At 44.4% G+C, this 25,513-nt stretch overlaps 1 protein-coding gene across 2 annotated transcripts in view; it reads right to left on the bottom strand.

Moving 5' to 3' along the window:
• Positions 1-14,672: 14,672 nt before the first annotated feature.
• Positions 14,673-25,513, bottom strand: part of GRM7 (glutamate metabotropic receptor 7) — a 730,291-nt gene continuing 719,450 nt past the window's right edge. Inside the window, exon 10 of one of the 2 annotated variants that reach the window (XM_068253109.1) lies at positions 14,673-15,861. In XM_068253109.1, the coding sequence (XP_068109210.1) occupies positions 15,812-15,861 (50 nt within the window). In that variant the 3' untranslated portion in view covers positions 14,673-15,811. The remainder of the gene's footprint in view (positions 15,862-25,513) is intronic. The other variant, XM_068253110.1, reaches the window with a different exon arrangement.

The raw sequence follows: 25,513 nt of genomic DNA on the forward strand, positions 1-25,513 counted from the left end.
TGCATAAAAGTCGTCTATCATTATTAGCTATATGCATTGGCTGCTGTGACACCAGATTGCCCTGGAGTATTTATCCTGATCAGAGTAATTTATCAATAATGCGGGGCAGTCTGCTGTTGCAGAAGCCAGTGTGATACAACTGCTGATGGCTAATACCCTCTGTCCTACCCCCAATCCCCCTCCACCCAAAGTGAAGCTATATAGCAAATATGTTTACTCTAACTCCCTACAGATTACATAATTATGTCACAGATTGTCCTCAGAGAAGCTCAAAATCTAATCTTATCATAGTGATAGTGCAATGTTACACCATATTATTATTGTGTATTTACATAGCACTGACATCCCCTGCAGCACCGTATAAAGTACAGAGTTTCATAATGGTTAGTCCCGTCCACATGCTGACGACTCCTTTTCCCAAAAAATTCCCGCAAAATTTGCAGCAACATGCTTAGCGCCTCAGACCATCAACCCTCACATCCCAAAAATTGGTTGATTGGGCGGAGGGGGTCCTGTAAATAATCAGTACCGATTGTCAAATCCCCTAGGTACGCCACTGCAGCAGTCTCTAGCCCCTTAAAGAGGAGCTGTCAGCCATACTATCTTAGGGAAAAAAAACAAATATATAAGTAGATAAATACTTGCTCTACTTACATAACATATGTATTGCACTGTCCACGTTATGATTCCTGTGAATTTTATAAAGGAAAAGTAGAGAATCCTATTCTAGACAGTTTCCATATTTACTGTGGGAATTTTGAAGCCAGTCGTGATGTAATATCCGCCCTTAGTCTCCTCTGCCTGATTTGCCCGCCCTTCACTATAGAAAGTGCATTATTTCAGCCTGAGAAATTTTGGCCAATCAGAGAGGAGCAGAGGTGTGGGAGGGGAAAACAGGAGGGAAAGAGGCTTCAGCCAATCAGGCTGCATTAGTTAAGTCTGAGGGGAAGTAGAGAAGAAAAAAAAAGACAACCCAGCATGCCATGCAACTTCTCTTTTGTGTACCAAATTTTCTGTGTACCAAATAAAAGTCAGGTAAACTGGGGAATGATAATTTATCAACAAGAAAAGTAATAGTGATTTTAACTTTTGGATTGTGTGGTTAGCTTCCTTATTATTTGTTTACCAGATAAAAATAAAGAATTGATTTTTTATTTTATGCCCGACCAGGGGCGTAGCAATAGAGGTTGTGACCGCACCGGGGCCCTTAGGCAAGAGGGGTCCCGAAGGGCCCTCCCTCAACTACAATATTAGCTCTCTATTGGTCCTGTGCTCATAATAAACTTTGAATAGTGGTAATCATTAACAAACTGTTCCCCTTCCTCATCCCCTTTTTGCACCTCTGACACTGTAGTTGCCATTGGCAGGTTTTGGTGCATCGTATCAATTGTTATGTATAGAGTGCTTGGGGGGCCCCATTGTAAAATTTGCATCAGGGCCCATAGCTCCATAGCTACGCTACTGTGCTTGACAGTTACTCTTTAAAGCAGTAGGATTAGCCATACTATGCCAGGGAAAAAAACACATATATAAGTAGACAAATACTTGATCTACTTACATAACACATGTATTATACTGTCCACATTTTGATTTCAGTGAAAGTTATATAGTAAATCACGAGAATTCTGTTCCTGGTGGGGGCCATGTCTTTTGCCCACAGTTAAGGCTAACTCGTGATGTCATTTCTGCCCTTTACTTTTTTTGCTGTCTCCTCCAATCGCTGAGTCACCTCAACCTTGCTTGTAAACACAAGTGAGTAGGGGATTAGGTTTCAGATAAGCAGCTGGTAGGGAAATAAAGGGAAGAGGAGGAATAGATTACAGATAAAAAGAACCCCCAGCATGCAATTCTTTGGCACCGACTACTAAAGGGCCAGTGCGCCTTAAGTATATGATAACTCCAAATCATAACAGCAGAAAAAGTTTTGAAAGTTTTGAATGCAGGATTAGCATCTTTATCACTTAATTCACTCAGACCAGTTGCTGTTGAAATTTGATTTTTATGGTGACGATACCGCTTTAAGGACCAGAGACCGCTGGTACCGAAGAACGGCGCCTCCTGACAACTCGCCTCACATACCAGCCGCTCCTGTCGCTCCTCTATCCCAGAAGGCTGTCCTATCTGCTGTCTCTATAACGGCAGAGCTGTGTGAGCAGGTCAGGAGCCGCTTTCATTGGCCCCTGCCGCTGTCGATCAATGTAAGCCAATGGGATTGGCTTAAAGTGATGACAGGAGCTTATACAGCTCTGCCGTCATATAGACGGCAGGGCGAGTGATCTGCGGCGGGGAGAGAGATGACCGGGTCCTGACATGGAAGTGGCTTTTAGGGCCACAAAGGGATGATTTTCATATTCAGCATATTCAGCAGTGATGCGTCATTGGAGATTTTTTTTAACTCACATTTACTTACTGCTGATATGGCCTAACACAATTCCAAGCTGCATATAATTTGCATTACATTTGAATGCAATTCAGAATTATTTTTATCTCATTGACCATCTGTAATGACCAATGTGAATACAGCACCACAGGTAGTTCCTATGTCAGGGTTCACTTCACCTTCAGCAGTGCGGTTGTGGGTGGTGCAGCCAGGGTCGGTTCTAGACTTTTTGCCGCCCGAGGAAAACTTGTGAGGATGTGCCCCCCTCCCCCCGAATTGGAATGATCGCACAGCAACTGACAATTTGCACTGCACGTTATAGCTGCAGTGAGCCTCCCAAGAAACACCCTCAGTATAGGTAGGTAGACATGTATAGGTGCCTGAGCATTGGTAGCTAGGTACAGTTGCCCCCAGTATAGGTTTGCCAGGTATAGTTGCTCCAGTATAGGTTGGCCAGGCACTCTCTTCACTTCCTGTTTCTGCCTGGTGCTGTCCCCAGACTTCTGCCGCCTGAGGAAGTCACCCACTTGGCATCATGGTTGGCCCGGGCCTGGTTGCAGCTCTGCATTGTAAAGGACCAGAAGGTAGGAGGCTGAGAAACTGTCGAGGAACAGCCTGAAGTTGCTGAGAAGTGCAGAAAATACAGCTTTTGCAGTAGACATTAATATATCACTCTATACCCACAGCAGTTTTTTTATGGCTTTATAGCACGGTAGTGGCAATATTGTTGCTAAACAGATTCTTCCTGCACTTGTTTCTCTCTAAAGCCGGCCACACAGTATATAACTACGTTTTGTTCAATGCCGATGGAAAACACAATTTTTGCCAATTAGACATTTTTGTCTAATCGAATGTCTACTTGGCCAAACAACTGTATAGAGCAGTGTTTCTCAAACCTGTCCTCCTGCCCCCCACTGGTGCATGTTTTGCAGGCAGCCTCACCTATGCACAGGTAGGGTAATTAGTGTCCCAGCTGCATGGAATCCACTAAGCTGAGGCACTAATTACCCAACTTGTGCATAGATGAGGTTGCCTGCAAAACATGCACTGTTGGGGAGTCATGAGGACAGGTTTGAGAAACACTGTAATATTGTATGGCAAGTGGATCTAAAACGCTGGCAGAGCAATGTAATGAAGTGTGGGGCAAACCTGCACACAGAAACGTAGTTACACAAACAATGTACCCATAAGTTCTTAAAGTAAACGTAAAGTCAATATAAAAAACATTTCAGATACCTACCTATGGACAGGAAAGGCTCTGGACAGGGAAGGCTCTGGATCCTATAGAACCTTCCCAGTCCTCTCTTGTGCTCCTTGTTCCAGCGCCGTCAGACCTGTTTAATTTGCCATCTCGGGAGGCTTCGGAAACACTCATGCATCCGACTCCTCTTGAAGACAGGCGGCTCCATACTGCGCATGTGCAGGTGCGCGCTCACGCATGCGCAATACAGAGCCACCCGTCTTCGGTTCACTTGTGCTCCAGAAGCCTCCCAAGCTCTCACAGACGTGTATTCGACCAATTGGTTTAATACACACAATGGGGGTGACAATGTTGAAATGAGGCGAGCAAGAGAAGACAGGGAATTCTCCAAAACAACCAAAGCATTCCATCTACATAGGTAAGTATCTGACTTTTTTATATTGCCTTTACATTCACTTTAACAGCCAACCACTAATCACCTTTCTCCGATCAGTCCCCAATAATCTGAAATTTGATTGGATACTTTGATTAATGAAAGTTCACATCACTTAGCTGCTTTATTGCTTCGGAAGCAAGCCCAGCTGACCTCTCGGAGTTTGCACATCACAACATTGTGTAAGTGTCACGATTGTGGAACTTTCCCCGTGATCAGCGCACAACGCGTGCGCTGACACGGCGGAGATCCTCCACAAGCGTATAATTTGCAGGAACCCAGCAAAAGGTGCTACGCACCTGTAGAGGGAAATTCCTGTCGGCAGATGGCGCTGGGGAGTGCAGAGGAACCAATCCTCTGTACCTCCACAAGTGCCAGACAGGAATTGTACGAAGCGCAGAACGCAAATCGCAAGAGAGGCGATTGTGAATGAGATTGAGCAAAAGGGATAGGTTGTATGTGTGTGCGCCAATCCAGTCGCCACTCCGTGACCGCGCACACACAACAGCAGATACGAAATAGGAACGCGATCGCGAGAGGTGCGATCGCGAGACGTGACACAAGGCAGAACAGAATAGAATACGAGGGTAGCAAAGGCACAGCAAATACAATAAGGAGATACGGAAAATAACAACCGCTAGCTAACCGCGAACACCGCACTCATTCGCAACAGTGCACGCGGTTATGCGCGATCTCCACGTGATAAGCACAATAGAGACAAGCACTCCTAACTAACCATAAACAGACAAACATGAAACAGGGGACACGAGCGCTTGCTTAACGGTTACCACACCGAGCCTGTAGCAAGCGCAGCGGACAAGACAGACACACGAAAAACAAGAACTAGGCAGGAAGGATCCACCGCTCTTCCGCCAGAGCAAGTGTGATCCAAGCAGGAACATAGATCAGAAAGATCCACAGCCGCTAACGCTAGCGGCTAGTGCGATCTCAGCAAGACAGAACGATTCGCTATCAACCGCCGTTGGTGACAGCGCAATCGCGACAAGACAGAACAGAAGGATCCCCAGCGATCGCACAAAGTAGCTAGCGCGATCCCAGGAAACAGAACAGAAGGATCCCCAGCGCTAGCACAAAGTAGCTAGCGCGATCCCAGGAAACAGAACAGAAGAGATAGCTGGTAGCAACCGCTGCACTAGCTATACTCCAAGAACATAGATCAGAACCATTTCCTGTCAACCACCATAGGGACAGGACAATGGCAAACAGGCAAGACAAGACAGAACAGGCAATACAGATAATACAACCTGACTGGGCTAGAAGGGGAGCCTAAAGCAACCCCCAGGAATTAACTATACTAGATAGCAATGGCTGACACTCCAGCAGTGTCCATCAGGAACTGAGCAAGGAAGGGAAATGACCAGCAAAGCATTCTGGGAAACATAAAGCTCTTATAGTGCCAGTCATCAAAGAAGGCAGGTAGGGGATTTGCATAACGAATGTATGCAAATTCCCCAGCAAGAGAACAGAACAGAAACTTGCAATGAAAAGACAGGTCTCTGTTCCAGAGACCTGCAGCCCACAGACTAGAGGAATGGACAAACAGCTGTCTGCCTGTGCAGCCAGCTGAGCGGATCATCACAGTACCCCCCCTTCTAGGGATGGATTCCAGACATCCCTCAAAACTGGTAACATCACAAAACTCTAACTGAAGACTCATGAAGATCAGGACAGCCCGACAAGGCCCAATTCCAGAGTCAGTCCATCCGAAACCGACCTCATCAGAAGCAGAAGCCACCGAAACATGCCCACCAGCACTGCAAGTCTCAGCGTAACACCCATCAGGACTGTGGACACCAGAGAAGGAGCCATCGACACCCTCCAGACAATACCCACCACCTTCCAAGGAGCGTCCAAGAATACCAAACCTGCCGCAATACCTGTTCGAAGTGTCCCTTACAACACCAAAGCCATTGCTGATCGTATTCAGGGCACCAAGCAAAATCTTTCCCGGAATCTCCCAGAACGCCTTGAAGCTCCGCAGAGATCCCAAGAAGCCAGAATGCTCACCAGGCTCACATGGAGAACCACCAAGAACCCCTATGGAACCTATGATCATTCCAGACTCAAAATTAGCAGGACACCCATCAAGATCAGGACTTTCAGGGACCACTTCTGGGCATGCAAGCAGGCAGGCTATATCAGAGCATGTCTCCACTGAGGAAGCATCTGAGTACGCTGGTAACCGAGGCACACTTGGGCTTTCTGGGTCACAGAGCACATCGGGGTACACTAGTACAGGAGAAACCTCAGGACATGTTGGGGAACTGCCAACCTCAGAGTCCGACACGACAAGACCAAAACCAGTACCGGGCAGAAAATCATCACGAGTAAAGGTCACAGGTACTGGTCTTTCAAAAGAAGACTCGGACTCAAATTCAGAATTTTCTGTAACTGTAATATCATCATTGACTACACATGAATGAAGCTCCACAAGAGCTGCAAAAGTAGTCAGCAAGGCAGCAATGCCTACTGAAGTGGGCAACACCTCAGAAGGACCTGGGGGGCAGGAGACATCTCCTACAAGTTCTGCACCCTTTGGGAGGAACTCGGAGACCTTTAAATCATCAAACAAGACCTCAGGAACATCATTTTTCAAGTTGTCTAAGAAGGATTCTGTACTATCCATGTTACAGGGCAAAACTGGAACTTTATTTTGAGAACAGGGCAGATGTCCCAGGGAAGGTTCCACCATAAACTGAGACTGAATTTCATCATCATGAGTGGAACGTACAGGAATATTCACTGGACCACACACTGACTTCCTAACTTTAATCTCGCTGCACCCAGAACTCTGCGTAGTAGTCAAACTAACTTGCAATTCCAAAACTGCAGAAAGACAGGTAAAAATAGCAGCAATACCTAGACGAGCCTCTAGGGGCAGGGCAGGAGATATTGTACAAGGCAATATTGACTCATCCAGAGTACTGGGTGGAGAGTCAATACTTTCTTCAGAATCAGACTCGCAAATGTCAATGCAAGTGGACATCATGCCTTCATTCATGGTACAGGGCAGGTTCAGAGAAAGCTTCTCTGGACAAGGCAAAGAAGCTTCAGCATCAGATTCGCAAAACCGAAGTGCTGTCTCACTCTTAGATTCGGCTAACAATGTCGAATCCGAGGAGTCAGGACGCAAAATTTGCGGATCCAAGATCGCTTTAGGTTGCGAAACTGACGCTTCCATATCGCAAACTTCCACGATCTGCGGAGCAGACTGCAAGGCATCTAGGACAGAAACACTGGAGCAACTGTCATCAGGCAACAGGCCTGCACAGGTGTGAACAGGGTGAGACAGAAACTCATTTGCAGAAGAAATGGCGACATCAACAGAATAAACTTTATTAGGCATAATAATTTTACTTTTGACGCTGCATAGTCGAGAAATTTTCCCCATAGCAGGGTCACAGACGGAAGATCTCAAAGATCTGTTTCTAAATGACAAAGGATCCCACACATCCTTGAGGAAACCGGCAGACTCATGCCGATCACAATCTGCAGGAACATCCGAGAAACAGGCATCAGATCGCACAGATTCAAACTGCACACTGTCAGGAGCGAATCCTTCAGGATTCGCACAGGAATCAACCACAGCGGCACACTCATTCATTTCAGATTGCACAAAGTCAAGACTCACATGCTTTACCCCAGAAAGGCAGGAACAATCATCCGACAACGATGTCTCTTTATTGGAATCAATTGGTTGGTGTGTGTGCAACTCATCCAAAATCGTTTGCCATACATAGATCACCAGATCCACATCATCCTCGTCACATTCATCGGAATCAATCAGAAGGTACATAGAGTCAAGACAAGCATTCAAGACATCTTCGCTTTTTGCGATGTAAAAATCGCAAAAGGCTTTCCAATCAAAATCGAATTCTTCCAGCAAGGCCCCAATATCCCAGGAAGCAAATGGGGGTTCAAACAGGCCAGTATCCAAATAATCTCCATAGGGGTGGAGTTCAGGAACAAGAACAGATTTTTTAACTGCTTTAATGTAGTGTGCGATCCTACCTATAGCAGGATCCACATAAGCTTTGGATTGGGGCAAAAACCCTGGAAACTGATCAGCAGATGCATTATAAACATCATTATCATACTGCATGGTTTTGCCCATTTCAGACTTGACAGAAATAACCTCTTTATTTGTGGTTGCTAGGGGCAACGGATCTTTCGGCTGGGAAGCCTTCCTAGATCTTTTACGTTTAGACTTAGAGGCTTTGGATGGCTGCTTTGTGGATGAAAGAGTAGATGGAACAGCTGATTGAGCTGCTGACAACAACTCATTAAGGGGGTATGGTAATTGAGGTAATCTCAGCCAATTGTGAATTAAAAAGGCCAAGAATTCCAGGGGTCTTTGACTCAGGGTGGTATGATTTAACACATCATAACCCCACATTAACATTTCGCCCCCCAACAGAATGTAGACCATTTGGGGGGCCCAGGTAGACACTGGGGTGCATTGGAATTCAGGGTTCGCTAACAGTTTCATACACTCAGACAAAAATTCGTCTGCTGATTCAGGTTCAAGTTTTTTAAATCTCTTAAAGGTACAAGAGCCATATTCGACAAAATCGTACAAATCGGAAATTCCGTCTACACTGGGGTTTTGGGTAGGGCTGGTCATTCTGTCACGATTGTGGAACTTTCCCCGTGATCAGCGCACAACGCGTGCGCTGACACGGCGGAGATCCTCCACAAGCGTATAATTTGCAGGAACCCAGCAAAAGGTGCTACGCACCTGTAGAGGGAAATTCCTGTCGGCAGATGGCGCTGGGGAGTGCAGAGGAACCAATCCTCTGTACCTCCACAAGTGCCAGACAGGAATTGTACGAAGCGCAGAACGCAAATCGCAAGAGAGGCGATTGTGAATGAGATTGAGCAAAAGGGATAGGTTGTATGTGTGTGCGCCAATCCAGTCGCCACTCCGTGACCGCGCACACACAACAGCAGATACGAAATAGGAACGCGATCGCGAGAGGTGCGATCGCGAGACGTGACACAAGGCAGAACAGAATACGAGGGTAGCAAAGGCACAGCAAATACAATAAGGAGATACGGAAAATAACAACCGCTAGCTAACCGCGAACACCGCACTCATTCGCAACAGTGCACGCGGTTATGCGCGATCTCCACGTGATAAGCACAATAGAGACAAGCACGCCTAACTAACCATAAACAGACAAACATGAAACAGGGGACACGAGCGCTTGCTTAACGGTTACCACACCGAGCCTGTAGCAAGCGCAGCGGACAAGACAGACACACGAAAAACAAGATCCATAGATCAGAAAGATCCACAGCCGCTAACGCTAGCGGCTAGTGCGATCTCAGCAAGACAGAACGATTCGCTATCAACCGCCGTTGGTGACAGCGCAATCGCGACAAGACAGAACAGAAGGATCCCCCAGCGATCGCACAAAGTAGCTAGCGCGATCCCAGGAAACAGAACAGAAGAGATAGCTGGTAGCAACCGCTGCACCAGCTATACTCCAAGAACATAGATCAGAACCATTTCCTGTCAACCACCATAGGGACAGGACAATGGCAAACAGGCAAGACAAGACAGAACAGGCAATACAGATAATACAACCTGACTGGGCTAGAAGGGGAGCCTAAAGCAACCCCCAGGAATTAACTATACTAGATAGCAATGGCTGACACTCCAGCAGTGTCCATCAGGAACTGAGCAAGGAAGGGAAATGACCAGCAAAGCATTCTGGGAAACATAAAGCTCTTATAGTGCCAGTCATCAAAGAAGGCAGGTAGGGGATTTGCATAACGAATGTATGCAAATTCCCCAGCAAGAGAACAGAACAGAAACTTGCAATGAAAAGACAGGTCTCTGTTCCAGAGACCTGCAGCCCACAGACTAGAGGAATGGACAAACAGCTGTCTGCCTGTGCAGCCAGCTGAGCGGATCATCACAGTAAGTTCTCAATAAAATAGTTGAATGGCTTGGCAGTAAAACACGACAAACACAAGAGGAATTCTTTGAAGCATTTATCTTTTCTTTTTTTTTTTTTCTCTCCTGAAAAAGAATCTGCCGAGACCTTGATCCAGCCTGACGCAACTCACGAATGGAATCTGAAGATAGGGACGAGCGAAGGACAGAGAACAAAGCGATCTTCATCCGCCATCAGCCGCACGTGGCGCTCTCAATATGCCGGCATGTCAGCTATGCCAAGCGATTAAGTGTTTTTGTTTCCTGTCATTCATTAACATTGTGGCATCACATCTATATTCAGAACGTCTCTTTGTCAGAACAAAGAACAAATAATCCGGGATGAAGACAGGTGTGAAACGTACAAGATGCAAGTAAAAAGTACAATTTTGCAATTAAAGAGTACCTGTTATGACAGCTGTCATTTATCACAGATGAATAATGATGAGCGATTAAATTAGAGCAATGTTGTCAGGGATCGTGTAGACAAACCGTTGACTTCAGTTCAGCTGTCACTTTTTTCATTAGTTTCAGAGTATTTGACTGTAGGTCAGATACAGTTTAAAGCAGGCCCGGATTTACATATCAGAAGCCTACACATCTCCTGGCACCTTAGACTCCATCACCCTGCAAACCCCCATCAAACCGCACTGTAAGTGTGCTGTGTAGCCCAGCTGGCAATTCTCCCTTACTTAAAATGCCCGTCATAGGTAGCTACAGGTGCACTTTAGCATTAGGTAGCCAGAGGAACCACAGGTAGCTAGAGGTGCCCCTGTCTGAAGGGAGATCTCGTCAGTGGAATGCTGAGAGCCAGGAGAGTAACCTCTCATTTACGCTCTGATCAGGACTCTGAATAGAGAATGAGGGAGCTCATCAGGCGCCTGTAGGCTCGTGCCTACGGTGCCTTATGGTAAATCCAGCCCTGGTTTGAAGTCATTTGCTCTCTTCACCCAGATATACATGGAGCATTTTCTAGTTTGAGCTCTGACTGAAGTCAGAAAACAACTACAAAAACAGTAGAAAAGAAAAAGGATTGACACTAGATATCTGACTGACAGTTGAGGAGAGGCACGTGCGGCTGAGGCTCCAGGAAAAAGCAGAATGCTTATTAGCTGAAAGTTTACTGGTTTTCTTTTAAATTAGCCAATAAATGGCACTTTTTTTGATTAAAAACTTCCTGTCTATTATTTCTTCCTGCTCTAGTCCGCAGCAATGTTTAGCCACTAAAATAAGGAACTACACACAGTGTTTCTCTCCCCTCTGTCTCTTCACCCTCCCCTTGCTGTAGAGGTGTCAGACACAGTCTGGGGACTGGAATGATTTGTCTGGGATCTGTCCACACAGGAGTAACCTGCTAGCAAGTAGGGGTTAAAGCATACTAGCCAAGTACATCTGTAGGTAACTTTTCTTCTATAATAATACCATAATTTGGACAATCTGCTCTGCTCAAAAGCGGCTGAGTTCTGTTCGTGATATTTAGATTGGGTTCCTATCATTGCTGAACTAGTAAGCCTTATTTTAAAATTTTAAGTATGTGCAAACATACAAATAAGAAGTACTTTTTTCCAGATTAAAATGAGACATAAATTACTTTTCTCCTATGTTGCTGTCACTTACAGTAGGTAGTAGAAATCTGACAGAAGCAACAGGTTTTGGACTAGTCCATCTCTTTATGGGGGATTCTCAGGGATATATTTATTTTCAAAAGCACTTAGTGAATGGCAGTTGCTCTGTCCAACTGCCAAAAAATTTTGTAGCAAACAGGGAAGCTGGCCAGCATCATTGTTTAAATCCTTTTTAGGGAATATCTTTATAAAGAATAAAAGCCTTGCTGAGAATCCCCTATGAAGAGTTGGACTAGTCCAAAACCTGTCACTTCTGTCATATTTCTACTGCCTACTGTAAGTGACAGCAACATAGGAGAAAAGCAATTTATGGCTCATTTTACTCTGGAAAAAATGTACTTCTTATTTGTATATGTTTGCACATATTTTAATTTGTACAGTTTTTCGCTGTAGTGCCCCTTTAAGTTTATCACTTGCGTGAGGCAAAAATTGCCTAAAGCTCACCATACAAACATCGATTTTGATCACCCAAATGGGCCCCACCAGCCAGCCATCATGTTCCCTTTGTGCCCCCACAAAAATTTGAAGCTGGAGCCACCACTGCCTCAGGTACCTAACTATGCGGCTGAAATAATTTTGACATTAGTGCCATCTACCCAGGCTGATACAATCCAGTGCTGGTTCCAATCCACTAGCTTCAAAGACAGAGTGTAAAATATTAGAACTCAAAACCTCTACTCAGAATGTGGGGACTCCCTAACAAGATGGAAAAGCACATACAGAAGCATTCAAAACCAAGAGAAATATAGAAGGTGCTACTGAGATGGTCAATGAGAGACCCTAATAATTTCAAGTGATTGCAATTCTTATGTGTATTTTAAGTTATGTTATCAAATAGGGTTATCAAAGAGTAACTGATGATTTTGGTTGGTACAGTTCCAAGTTGCATACATTTACATACAATTAAGACACACTTTGCATCTCATTGACTCTCTCTATTGACATCTTTCTAAAAATGAAAGGATTTACCTCTAGTTCCTCCATTTTTATATATCTTTTTTTATCTTTTAAACTTTTTATCTTCTTAAGTGCATCTCGCTATTCATTTCAGCAGTGTCACCAGAATCTTCACAGCGGCTATCTCTGCAGTAGTATCTGAGTCTGAGAAGAGCTGGTCCAGTATACATCCTTTGGACTATAAAGTGAATGCCTGTTTGTGGGCAGACCATAACATGTGAGGAGTTCACAGTTCTTTATTACTATTAACAGAGATGGTCCGAATTGGCAAATTCAGAATTTCCCATAACTTCAGATGAAATTTCTCTTCTTAAAACAGAAGTTATTTGCGATAATTCACCTTGAAGGCCCTTTCACACCTAGGCGGTGCGGTATTTTTACTGCACCCCACTGCCATGCAATGAAAGTCATACTTCGCTGCATTCTCAACGCAGGTCAAGATTTAAGAACTACGTTAACGCTGCTGAGCTGTGGCAACCTGCATCGGCCCGGAAATCATGTTAGTCTATGGTGATGCGTATCCCTTTAACAAAGCACTGACGCAACGTGGGGGCGCGCTTGCGCAGAAGTGTATTTAAACAATACACTTCTGCATACCCGAAGCAGGAGGTGACGGGAAGTAAGCATCACACGAGTGTCACTTCCTGCCAGTGGCCAGAAAGGGAATACCACGCAATAGCGGGGTGTTACCTGAAGACCTGATTTTGACGCGACGCTTATGGTGTGAAACCAGCCTTAAAGAAAACCTGTACTGAAAATAAGTCAAAATAGGCATACACAAGTCATACTTACCTTCCATGTAGTCTACTCCTCAGTGTCTTTCTCCTGTCCTGCGTCCTATTTGTTCACTATGATCAAGGGAATTTTCCGTCCTCCATTTTGAAAATAGCCATTACCCATAACAGCTTTCTGTTCAGCACACAGTTAAACTGTAACATCGCCCACTTGAGCCATAGGGAAACATGGACATTGCCTGGTACATCTGTTTTCCTCTCAGCTATAACTGACAGTAACTGATATTTTACTGACTGCAACTGATATATTTCAGATCTGACAAAATATTGTCAGAACTGGATGGGATTATTGTCAGAAGAAAATGGTGAACTTCTGAGAGGAACTGATGGCAAGGTAACTCTGTAATTTTCATTTGAAGTTACCTCATGTGTTTATTTTAAATATTTTTACTCAGTACAGATTCTCTTTAAGTGAGCAACTGTGGTTTTCTATGATGCATGATTCCTGAATATGCAAGTAATCTCTATGCCCCTGAAGTGAGGCTCGCATCCATGACCCCTGGTGTATAGCAAGCCTACTGCTTACACATTTTACAGGGCCACTTCAACCCAACATACAGACAGTCTGTATCTGACTTTTTTTGGCCCTCATCAGGGCATGGCAGGGATTGATATGGCTCTATGGGATAGGGCTTGGACCAGTACTACAGAATACCCAGCTCATGGTGACTCAGAACCACTAGGAAAGTATAAAGGACTGAAAGAGACCAAAAAAACCCTCCTACTAAAAGGCAATGCTAAGTATAATTTTCCCTCTTAAAACAGAAGGTATTTGCAATAATTCAGCTTTGAGAGAACAAATGTGGTTTCCCATGATGCATCATTCCTGAATATGCAAATGATCTCGTTATGCCCATGAAGCCAGAATTCTGTGGATTTCATATATTTGCTTTGTACAATTATAATTTATTATTTTTGCTCTAACCATAAGGTAAGATATGGCCAGTGCCATAAGGTGAAAATATGTTCACAATAGGTTCAAATTTTGGTTCGAATGTTTGCATTTCACATAGAATTCTTGCATCTTTGCATTGAATTTTCTCATGTCCCTTGAGCATGCTCAGTAGACATTCTCTATTTGTGCAAATGTTCAGACAGGAAGAGGCAGACTTGCTGTGATGTTCCCTCCTATCACCCTCCCGTTCCTCCCTCTTAAAGGACCACTTCAGGGAAAAACGTAAGCAGTTAAAATCTGACAGAATCGACAGGCTTTGGACAAGTCCATCCCCTCATGGGGGATTCTTAGGGGTTTCTTTGTTTTCAAAAGCATTTCCTAAATGGCAGTTTCACTTCTGTCCATACTACCCCACAAGAAGTCTTGTTGACAGCAATTAATAGAAAAGATAATCAAAATCTTTAATACATTCTCTGACAATATCACAGGGCAATCTGGGGAGGGTGTCTCACGAGGTTGGCACGTAAGCAGAAAATACTCATTACAAACAGTAGAAAACATACATGCTTTTTTTTTAGTCACATCTGAGTCCACGTAGTGGCCCTCACCCGACCAGGCATGGACAAGATTCCTCGGGGGCGGGCCTAAACAGTGGCTCCCACAGCCCCACTTCCTGTCCGCAGAACCCCAACGGCCACGGGCAAATGAAAAATAAAAATCAAACACAAACAGCAGAGTCCTCCGACAGAAGATAAAAAATAATGCAGAGAGAGAAAGATAGAGAGAGAGAGAACATGCATTCTGCAACAGAAGACCCCCCCGGCGTCAGCCAATCACATACTAGATCCTGCCAGCCAATCACGCTGAGGAATGGTCTGCGTTTAACACACAGTTTTTGGTCTTTTTTTTTTCATTTAAAAAAACCTTGTCTTTTGAAAATGAATAAAGGAATTTAAAACAATAAGGGAACAAAGAAACAGATGGTGAAATTAAGAAAAAAAAAAGAAAAGAAAAAACAGACAAAGGCCGACCAATCTGATCAGTGTATGAATCGCACAGGGGAGGCATGTCAACATGGAAGCCAAATAGCCAAGTTGCTGAAGTGCTCATTGATGGGGAGAGGAGGCATCAGATGAAGATGATGAAACTCCCCAATGCAGTGAAAGAAAAAGTGGGGCATGAGAGGGGGGAGAAAGGGGGTAAGTTTGTATGCAAAAAGTTCTCAGAAACTGTACAGAAAGATTTGAGTCTGATGGTCCCCAAAAGAGATGGCGGGAGAGCCCTGGAAAACTCCCGCTCACAAACTTGCTTGACGCGGGGCTGGGCGTTCATCCTTTGGTCCTGGCTGTCCCCCAGTGGGTGGGCCCAGAACAGTTCAGATGGCTCGGATGAAGCAGCTATCCCCCGATCCTCAAGGGCCGTGCACCTTCATGTCCCAGCAAGCCCCTCTCCTCTCATGATTGGCTGCTGTAAGAGAGGCACGGGGTGGACGGGGAGCAAGCCGCACCACACAACGCAAGAGTGAAAATGGAGCTGCTCCTTCTGGCTTTTGTGAGAAGGCTGTCTAGATCACCAAGTTGTTGTAGCTGACATATTTCTTCTTTGTTGCTGGACCTAGGGGAAATAAAAGAGTACATGAATTAGGATATTTGGAAGGTTCAACTGGAAAAGGCCTAATCTATTAAAATATGGACAAAACAAAATGAGCAAAATTGAGAATATGCTCACAGCAACAAATCACAACTCTTTCGTTAACACCTGAAACCTGATTGGTTACTCTTGTTAAACTGCTCTTTATTGTTCTCTTTGCACTTTTCCTACCCCCTCTACTGGCTTAAAGTGAGACGAAGCACCCTCATGTATTTTACCATATATATCAATGGGAACATTAGAGAAAACACCTACCCTGCTCTCTGTTTCATCCTTCACTGCTCAGCCTGCTTGTTAACAGCCCTGATAAAATCCCTGACTGAGCATTCAGTCTGGCTTTGCTCAGGAATCATTATAGCTGAGTCTGTCTTCTCTGATGTCTTTTCAAGCCCAAGCCTGCCCCCTTCTGGCTCTGCTTTCCCCTTTCTGTATCACAGAGAGCTGTATCTATGTATATATCACAGAGAGTTGTTATCTATATTTGTTAGTCATAAGAGGTTTTTAGAAATGGTGATTTTATTTTGCACAAAGCCCACTAAATATTATGCTTTTCTGATGAACTGTGTTCTGCATGGAGTTTTAGTAAAAAAAAAAAACCCACAAAAAACGGCACACCAGAGCGGCGAAAATACCAGGTGTAGCATTTATTTAGTAAAATCTATCTGGGGATATGTTTATTTTGTGCCAAAGCATTCATCTCTTTTTTTCCTTTAAAGCAGACCTGAACTCCGAACTTCCTGTTTGCTCTAAGCGATAAGCAACAGCATAATAGGACATTTCTTTGCTACAGCTGATACAAATCCTGCAATAAATCTGCAGCATGTCTACTTCCTGCTTTTTTTGTTTACGAATTAAGCAGCTCTGCCATGGTAGAGGAGATTCCTGAGCTGACATAGCTGAGAGATCAAATTACAGTAGTGGTTAGTCACAGATGAGGGGAATAAGACAGGCTAAACTCTCTAAATACAAACAGGGTGCATTTCTCTATGAATTCCTTCTGTCCTGTGCAAGAGTTCAGGTCCACTTTAATGGAGAGTAGTGCCCTTCCACCTCCCATTTTGCAAACCTCATCATAGCCAGTAAGGCTATTAAGAATAGATCACAAATGTGCCAACGGTAATGCTAAGAGAGAGCATTGATGATTGGACCACACTAGGCTATTCAGACTAATCTGCATATTACACTTCTAGAACTGCAAAAAATATACACAAAAGCGGGGCTTGTATACTAAAGAGGAGTGAGGAGGACCTACCCACCAGTAAAAAGACATACTATAAAATGTTTTGCATTAAGTACAGGAACGGGCCCCCCCCTAGCCCCGTGTTAGCTGATTGTGGGGAGGCGACAGATTCTTGTTTGAGGGCCTGGCACGTCCCTGACACACACATACATGTATGTAGACATAAACACTTGGTATGGACATACATGCCCATTTTTTATTTTTTTTTCTTCTTTAGTGGTACTACTGGTGTTGTAAATCTTTAAAAGTATTAATTTCTGAGTGGATAACTATTTGGTGCATGCCCAGCTTGTACTGCTTGAAGCAGTGCAAACCTATAGGAAATCAGTGAGATCTCTTCAGCCTTCTCCCCACCCCCTTACACCCCCCTTCCCCTGCACACACTCACGGTAATATTGTAGATCAATATACAATCAGCATTATCATTGTAATATTTATTACATGTGCCATAGTTTTAATAGATTTTCAATAGATGTAATGTTTTTACATTATATCTACCATCTAATCTATTAAAAACATCTGTTAGATATTGCGGCATTCACAGACCAGCTCTTCAATGTAGTAGTGTGTTAAAGCATTCCTGATGGATTCATGTATGCTGTCCAGTCCTAACTAGATGTCCTTTAACAGAAGGATCAAGAACAGGTTGCGAACACTCGAGAGAGAACTCAGATCCAACTTTATTACTGATAGCTCAGTACATGTATCGCATAATGGATTTCCTAAAATGTCCCTTTTTTCAGAGAAACTGTCTTCCTTAAGGAGCCAAATCTCCTGGATATTTTCCCAACTTAAACTATCCATTTCTTAGTTTTCATGTACAGACCTGGTTAATTAAATACTTTTATACTACATGTGTTGCATTAAAGTGCAGAGGGCTGGGTGGATAATGTATATAGGTCTATAGGTCTCCAATATATAGGCTATATAGACCTAGGTTCAAATCTCGGCTCTTCCTGTTTAGTAAGCCAGCACCTATTCGATAAGGAGTTCTTATGCAAGACAACACTGCTACTGCCTACTGAGTGTACTCTAGAGGCTGTTTCGTTAAACACTTTGAGTTAGTTAGGAAAAAAAGCACTATACATATATTGAACTATTATTATTACATGCAATGTGATGCAATTTTATTGCAAAGGTACGTTCACTGCATCCATCTGAAAATGGCGCCTGCGAATAATGGCGCACGGTGTTGCCGCTAATCCGTTTGCCGTTTATCGCTATTTAACGTTAAAGCCTTATTGTTATTTAACGTTAAAGCCTTATTGTTATTTACCGTTAACACACAGAACCCTCTCTGTACCTATCCCTAACCCCTAAACCCCCCTGGTGGTGCCTAACCCTAACCACCCCCTGGTGGTGCCTAACCCTAACCACCCCCTGGTGGTGCCTAACCCTAACCACCCCCTGGTGGTGCCTAACCCTAACCACCCCCTGGTGGTGCCTAACCCTAACCACCCCCTGGTGGTGCCTAACCCTAAGACCCCCCTGGTGGTGCCTAACCCTAAGACCCCCCTGGTTGGTGCCTAACCCTAAGACCCCCCCCCCCTGGTGGTGCCTAACCCTAAGACCCCCCTGGTGGTGCCTAACCCTAAGACCCCCTAGTGGTGCCTAACCCTAAGACCCCCTAGTGGTGCCTAACCCTAAGACCCCCTGGTGGTGCCTAACCTTAAGACCCCCCCAGTGGTGCCTAACCCTAACCTTGACAGTGTTACATTAAATCCATTCCCCGTTTTGCAGTTAAATAACATCTGCAGTTTGGCTTATGTAGGGCGCTATTGATAAATAACGTTAGTGTGTGCCACTATTGATAAATAACGTTAGTGTGTGCCGCTATTGATAAATAACGTTAGTGTGTGCCGGTTTTCTTCTTTTTTCCCTGTGCGCCATTATTATGCAGTACTAACGATAAATAGCGATAAGCGTATCTTTTTAATGCGGCGCCATTTTTATGCATAGGCGCTGTGCGCCATTATTCACTGATCCCACGTTCACTTCTGTGTGTTAGTGGCTTCCATCGGAACGATGCAAAGCATGCCGTACATTTACCAGATGATATGCATGATTACAGTTGGGGTGAAGCGTACTTCTGTGTACTGTATGCCTCACTGTATGCTTTACATTGCACTTGAAACACGCAACATGACTTTTCAACTCAGTGGCGAGCAATGGGCACAGTGTGAAAGTAACCACAAACTAATAAAAGTGGAAAAACTTCATATCCAAACTTCGTCAAGCTCTATAAATACACTTAAAACTGCATTTTTTGAAGTGACTCGGACTCCATAGTGAGAGGGATATGGAGACTGCCATATTTATTTCTGTTTAGGCATGGTTCACACTGCATGGATGAAAAACTGATCCATGGAAAAATGTATACGTTGATCAGTGTTGAAAAATGATCAGTTTTTCATCAGTTCCGTTATCGGTCAGTCAATGTGCCGCATCCGTCACACCAGAATTATCGCAGCCAGCCCAAACTTGCGGTCAGATCGGGATGTTCCGCTGTTCTGACGGAGTAATGTGAACGGATCCTATTAATTAACATAGGATCCATTCAGCTCCGTTAGGAGCCGTGCCAATATGAACTGGGCCTTAAAGAGTACCTGAGGCGGTGCGGCAGGGGGGCAGATGGGACATAGAAGCATGTTCCCTACTACAGGATATGCCTCTGTGTCCGCCCAACGCCGCTCTCTGCCCCCTACCGCCGCGATATAGCCCCCCGGAATTAGTAACAAGCGATTGTCAGTATTCCAGAGGGTAAGGGAGGAGAGGTATTGCCTGCTCAAACGCCCACTAGGGGCATTCCTGCAGGCTTTCCAAACCTGCCATTGGACAGCTCTCTCCCCGGCCGCACCCCTGCCTGTGTGAGCAGCTCTTCCAGCAGCGTGACCACAGCTAAACTGGACGAGTACAGGCCACCGGAACGGCGGAGATGGTGGCTATCTGATCCGCCCAGCCCTTGGATCAGGTAGCATAGTGTTTTTTTTTTATGTAAATCCTCATCTCGGTTTCTCTTTAAACAATGCCAACTGCTCCCCCACTGATCCTCTGCCTCTATTACTTTAAGTCCCATACCCAAAATCAGTTTGCAGATCACGTTATATGTTTGTTTAAGATTTAGGATGCAGACACTGTTGAGCTTGCACAGTTCAGAAGGACAGCCAAGGTAAGGCTGTGTTCACACTATGCCAGACTGGAAACGTGGGCAAACATGTCTGTTTTCTGTGAGGTGTCTCAAAAAGTCGTGCAGGACAGGACTTTGTGTTCCTGTACCCCTAATGGAGACAATATATACATACACAACTAACATGTCCGAAGAGATCCTATAAATAACATAAAATATGAAATAATGACCCTTTGAACTTTCTGGCAGTAAAACCTTATCCCAAGCTGTCTATAACTGTTGCTTGGCTGTTTAACTGCTTCAGAAAACAGGACTGTATTCAACCCATGTTGTGTTGAAGAGCTTAGAGAAGCTTTTTTGCATAGATAACATCTGAAGTTACTTAAGTCTTCCTGTACTGGAAAATAATATGAGACACTTTCTTTTCTACTAATGTTCTATTTGTTATCTGTACTACACATTGGGCTTGATTGAGCCCTATGGGACTTTGCGCGCGCAGCGCGGTGTGCTACGCGTGCAAAACTTTGCGCGCGGGAGCTTCGCGCGAAGAGCAGCACAAATCGGTGATAACTCAGCTTTGCACGGCTTATCACGCCTAAAGTCTTTTAGGCGTGATAACTGAGTTATCACCGCTTTGTGAATCAGGGCCATTGAATTCATTATCTCATAAGTTTATTTTCGCTTCACGTTTGCTTTAAAAGGAAGTAATAATGGCAGCCTCCACATTCGTCTCAATACAATGTTCAGTGAAAATAATTTCCATCAGGGTTTCTTTCTTTTTCATCCAAAGTTGAACATAATAAACATAATCAAATCAAGTAAAAATCTGTTGGTGTTATTTGTCACATGTAAGTGCTCTGTTAGGTTTATCTGTCAGGTGTGAAGGTATGCTTGGCACTGCCTACTTTGGCATTAAAGTAGAAATAAACACATCCACAAGAGAGAATGACGTGGAACAAAATGGATGGACTTGTGTGCGCAAACCTGACAGTTGTGGCTCAAGCCCTAAATTTTGTGTACATCAGTCTCCTGTGCATCCTCACGCTGGGCACGGCGAAGGTTAAGTACAGCAGCAAGAAGAATAATGTAAGTGAGGCGTAGACAGTAATAAAACCGTTTCTAACTACGCAAGCGGCTCAGGACATAAATCCCGACTCTTAGTTTGCAAGGCAGCGAAGGATTTGCAGACAGACCTCTCGATTCATCATAAAACACTCTGAGCAGAAATAAAGAGGAAAGTACATCCAGTCTCATAGCAGCTACAGGAGAGGGAGACAGAGTGAAAAGGCCAAGTGGAGTTAGTGACGACGGCATTTATCTAAGTCATCTGCAAACGAGCCTGAAGAAGGAGTGGCAGGAAGAACCGCATTCCAGGTATGACCCTACCAGAGTGGTCTGTTCTTACCCTCTAACATCAATTCACAGTCTAATACAAATACACAATATACAATCTGTATAAAGAATAGTTACGAAAAAATATCGGTTAAACTCCATGAAAGTATGATTTTTTCTAGATTTTAGAGTCTAAAAGCTGTACCATTTTTTAACAAGCTTTTAGACTCTAAAACCAGGGGAAAAAAATATACCGCGGTGAGATCTGTGGCAGCCCTGCACTTTACTCACCTCCCTGGGATCCAGCGCTGCAATTATCTCTCCGTCCTCTGGGTGGCGTTGTACACCTCTAGTGAGATCGCCCTCTGTCACCATGTGACAAACATCAATCTCACCCGAGGGATGGAGAGCCTCCGAGGACCGGAAGAAGACGGGCTGCAAGCGTCTGGATCACGGGGGAGGTGAGTTAGAAATACTGCCACACTGCTGAGTTACCGCTAAGGAGGTTAACCACCTAATGACAACCTGACGTATAAAAATGTCCTGCTAGAGCCTCTTAATGGCTCCAGGACGTTTTTATAAGTCAGACAGTGCTGCAGCCGCTGTGCACGTGCCCATGAAAATAGTGGAAAAAAAACACCATTGAAAAAATGCACCTTCATTTCCAAATTATATATTGTCAACATACTTTGTACTAGGGACATAATTAAAACCTTGCGATAACCAGGACAAATAGGCAGATAACATGTGTGGGTTTTATGTATGGTAGCATTGTTTATATTAAAACTATAGGGGATGAAATTGGAGAAATAGTTTATTTTTTCATTTTTTCGTTTTTCCCTTTAAAATGCATAGAAAATAAAGTAATTACTGAAAACAAATATCAACCCCAAAAAGCTTAAATTGGTGGTGAAAAAACAAAACAAAATATAGTTCATTTCATTGTGATTAGTAGTGATTAAGCTATTTGCAAATTAAAGGGATGAGCACTGAAAGGTGAAAATTGCTCTTGTGTAAAAACCCCTCTGGGGTGAAGTGGCTAAAGTGTAGCTCGAGGTTCAGAATTTATACCACTGGGTTCACGTATTCCTATCAAAGCATCCACTTGTGTGTCTGCTATCTCCACCTGAGTGTTCAACAGGTTTTTGAAACTCAACTTGGAAAATACTGAACTCATGATCTCCCCATTATATACATCAAATCCGCTCCCCGACATCTCCATGAATAACATGTCCTTTCCGCTCTTTGTCCCTCAAACCCGCTGCCTGGGTGTCACTCTTGACCAGTGGCGTAAAAAAAGAGCATGAGGCCCCAGTGTGAGTTTTACATGGGGTCCCACAAACTCAATTCAAAACTTTCCAAGAAAGCTGCAGTGTCAGAGAGGTGTAATCAGAGTAAGAAAACAGATCAAGGATTACTACTATGCAATGCACATAGAGAGGTGTTCATTACCAGCATAGTAACAATGCAAGACTAATAAAATGGATGAAGGAGGGCCCCTAGTGGGCTTCTCTGGTCCAGGGACCCCAGTGCGATCACAACCTCTGCATCCTTTATTGCTACACTACTGCTCTCAACTCAGCACTCTCCTTCACCCTCCATATCCATAACGTCTCCAGGTTGTGCCACTTCCATCTCTGCAACATCACCAAAATTCCCAACTACCTAACCCCAACACCGCAAAGCTGCTGGTCCATGCTTTGACATCATCTCCCGTCTGGACTACTGCAATGCCCTTCTTTCTGGACTTCCTGAGACCACACTCTACTGAACTACTACGCTATGGACTCTATTGAACTCCCCCCTTCTCCCATTAGACTTGCCCTCACCTTCAACTCATTCAAGAAAGCCTTAAAGATCCATCTTTTCACCATTACTTACCCGCCATCTTAATAGATCCACCCCCTCCCTTTGACATAAACTCCACCCCCACAATGTTTCCCCCTCCCCTTAGGGCCTGTCTCCACTTGTGACGCACGCGTCTGCAAGACTCATGGCATCACATCCTGGTGTGCCGATACACAGACAAATCCCATCAGCCGTGCCATGCATGGCTATGGGATTCACAGCCTCCCGCACCATTTCAGATGGAAATGTCAGCTGAATCCTTGCGCTAGCAGTGCCATTGTACCCTATGGCTACGATTTAGCGTGGAAACGGGCCCTACGATTGTAAACCTGTTTGGCAGGGCCCTTTTATCTGTGTGCTCTTCTCCGCCACCATATGAACTTAGTGACTCGTCTTCTTAATATATGCTTGTCTTGCAACCTGAAGATCATTGTTTATTGTTGTATAACTATTTTGTGCACAGCTATTTAACACCGTAATGACCCCATGTAACAATATTTAACGTTGCAATTTCTCCCCCACATATTGTACAGTGCCGTAAAAAAGCATCCACCCTTCTCGTCTGATTGTCCAGTAATATGAGTACCTAGGGACTTGCTGGATATCAGCTGGCAGCTGCATCTTTTTGAATCCCTACAATCTCAACTTGCCTGTATTAAGTATTGTATAGAAACTACTTCTTGCCGAAACATGGCAGCTCAGCAACAGTATGTTGTGTAACAATCGCCCCCATGACCTGGGGCGGGGCTAAGGGGTCCTGGTCCTGTGGCAAGGAGAGCAGAGCAGCGCCAGCGTCATATGTTACCTTTATCCAGTGGAGTGACGTGTCCTCGTCACTCCTCTCTTCGCTGACGCTGCTGTACAGTCTATCTTCTTGCGGCTGGTAATGCATAATGCTGCCGCTGCCCTAGGTGGGGGGTTAAGCAGGGGGACTCGGCTGGTGGAGTTCTGCTGGAGGGCCCACCAGGATGAGGGTACTCCCCTGGTCCTGATTTAACCAACCTGTCATCTAACTGCTGAGGATGTGAATAAGTGTCATCAGTGATTGGCTAATATATCAGAGGAGGAGGGACTTGGAAAGAGCAGAAGTCTCTAAAGGAGCTGTCGATATTAGTGGAAAAGTTGTGAGGGTTGGGATAGCGTGTCATCATAACTGTGCGATCAGTCACGGCTTGTGGTCATAGCATCTCTCAGTGGATACAGTGCAGTCGCAGCCTCTGCTGGTCCTTTGCCCCGTGTGAATCTCTGTCAGTGGTCACTGTTCTCTATACCACCCAACTTTCTGAAATGGGGAAAGAGGGACAATATTCAGTGCAATAAGGCAAACTCTTCCCCCTTGGACACTTCCAGACAGGAGGACCTGCAAAAGTCAGCTTTTCATCTTCACCACAGATGCCTGCAATGGTCAAAGAGGAACGCAGTTTTAAATTTTGAATAAGGACAACTTTTTATATTGGTACGAGGCTGATGATATTTGAACTTTCTCAGCCATTCTAGCTGAACTTGTGAACTAAGAATTTACGATACCTTTGGGTCAATCCTAATCCCAGGTCTGTGAGCATGGAGTAAACAAGGATCCTTTTCTCAGCTAACAACCTCTATCCCCATTTAGATGGTCTGTTTGAATGAAGGCATCTTAATGACATGTATTTATGCTTGAAAAAAATATCTGTTTTCCCTTTTGATGTTGCATGTATATAGCTGTCTGTACCACCAGCCTGCAAACTAACAGGATATAAGCCCGACGAAGGCTGCAAGGCCGAAAGCTTGCTTATTTTTATTCATTTTTAGTTAGCCAATAAATGGTATCATCCTGATTTAAAACTTCTTAGTTTTAAATAAATCACACGGTAATCTAGAGGTTGGATGTAACATATAAATCCTTAGGACTGGGGCCCACCAGGAATTGCAAAACGCTCTCAGAAACATTTAAGGTGTCGATAAATCTATCGATATATATGGGCAGATCAACCAAAAGACAGTCCTTCGCCCACGCACGTGCCCCCTGCGGTCGCCGGAGTAACGTGGGCACGTGTGTGATATCACATGTGCGCTGGCAACCACATGGG

The sequence above is a fragment of the Hyperolius riggenbachi genome, chromosome 9 (assembly GCF_040937935.1).
Source record: "Hyperolius riggenbachi isolate aHypRig1 chromosome 9, aHypRig1.pri, whole genome shotgun sequence".
NCBI lineage: Eukaryota > Metazoa > Chordata > Amphibia > Anura > Hyperoliidae > Hyperolius > Hyperolius riggenbachi.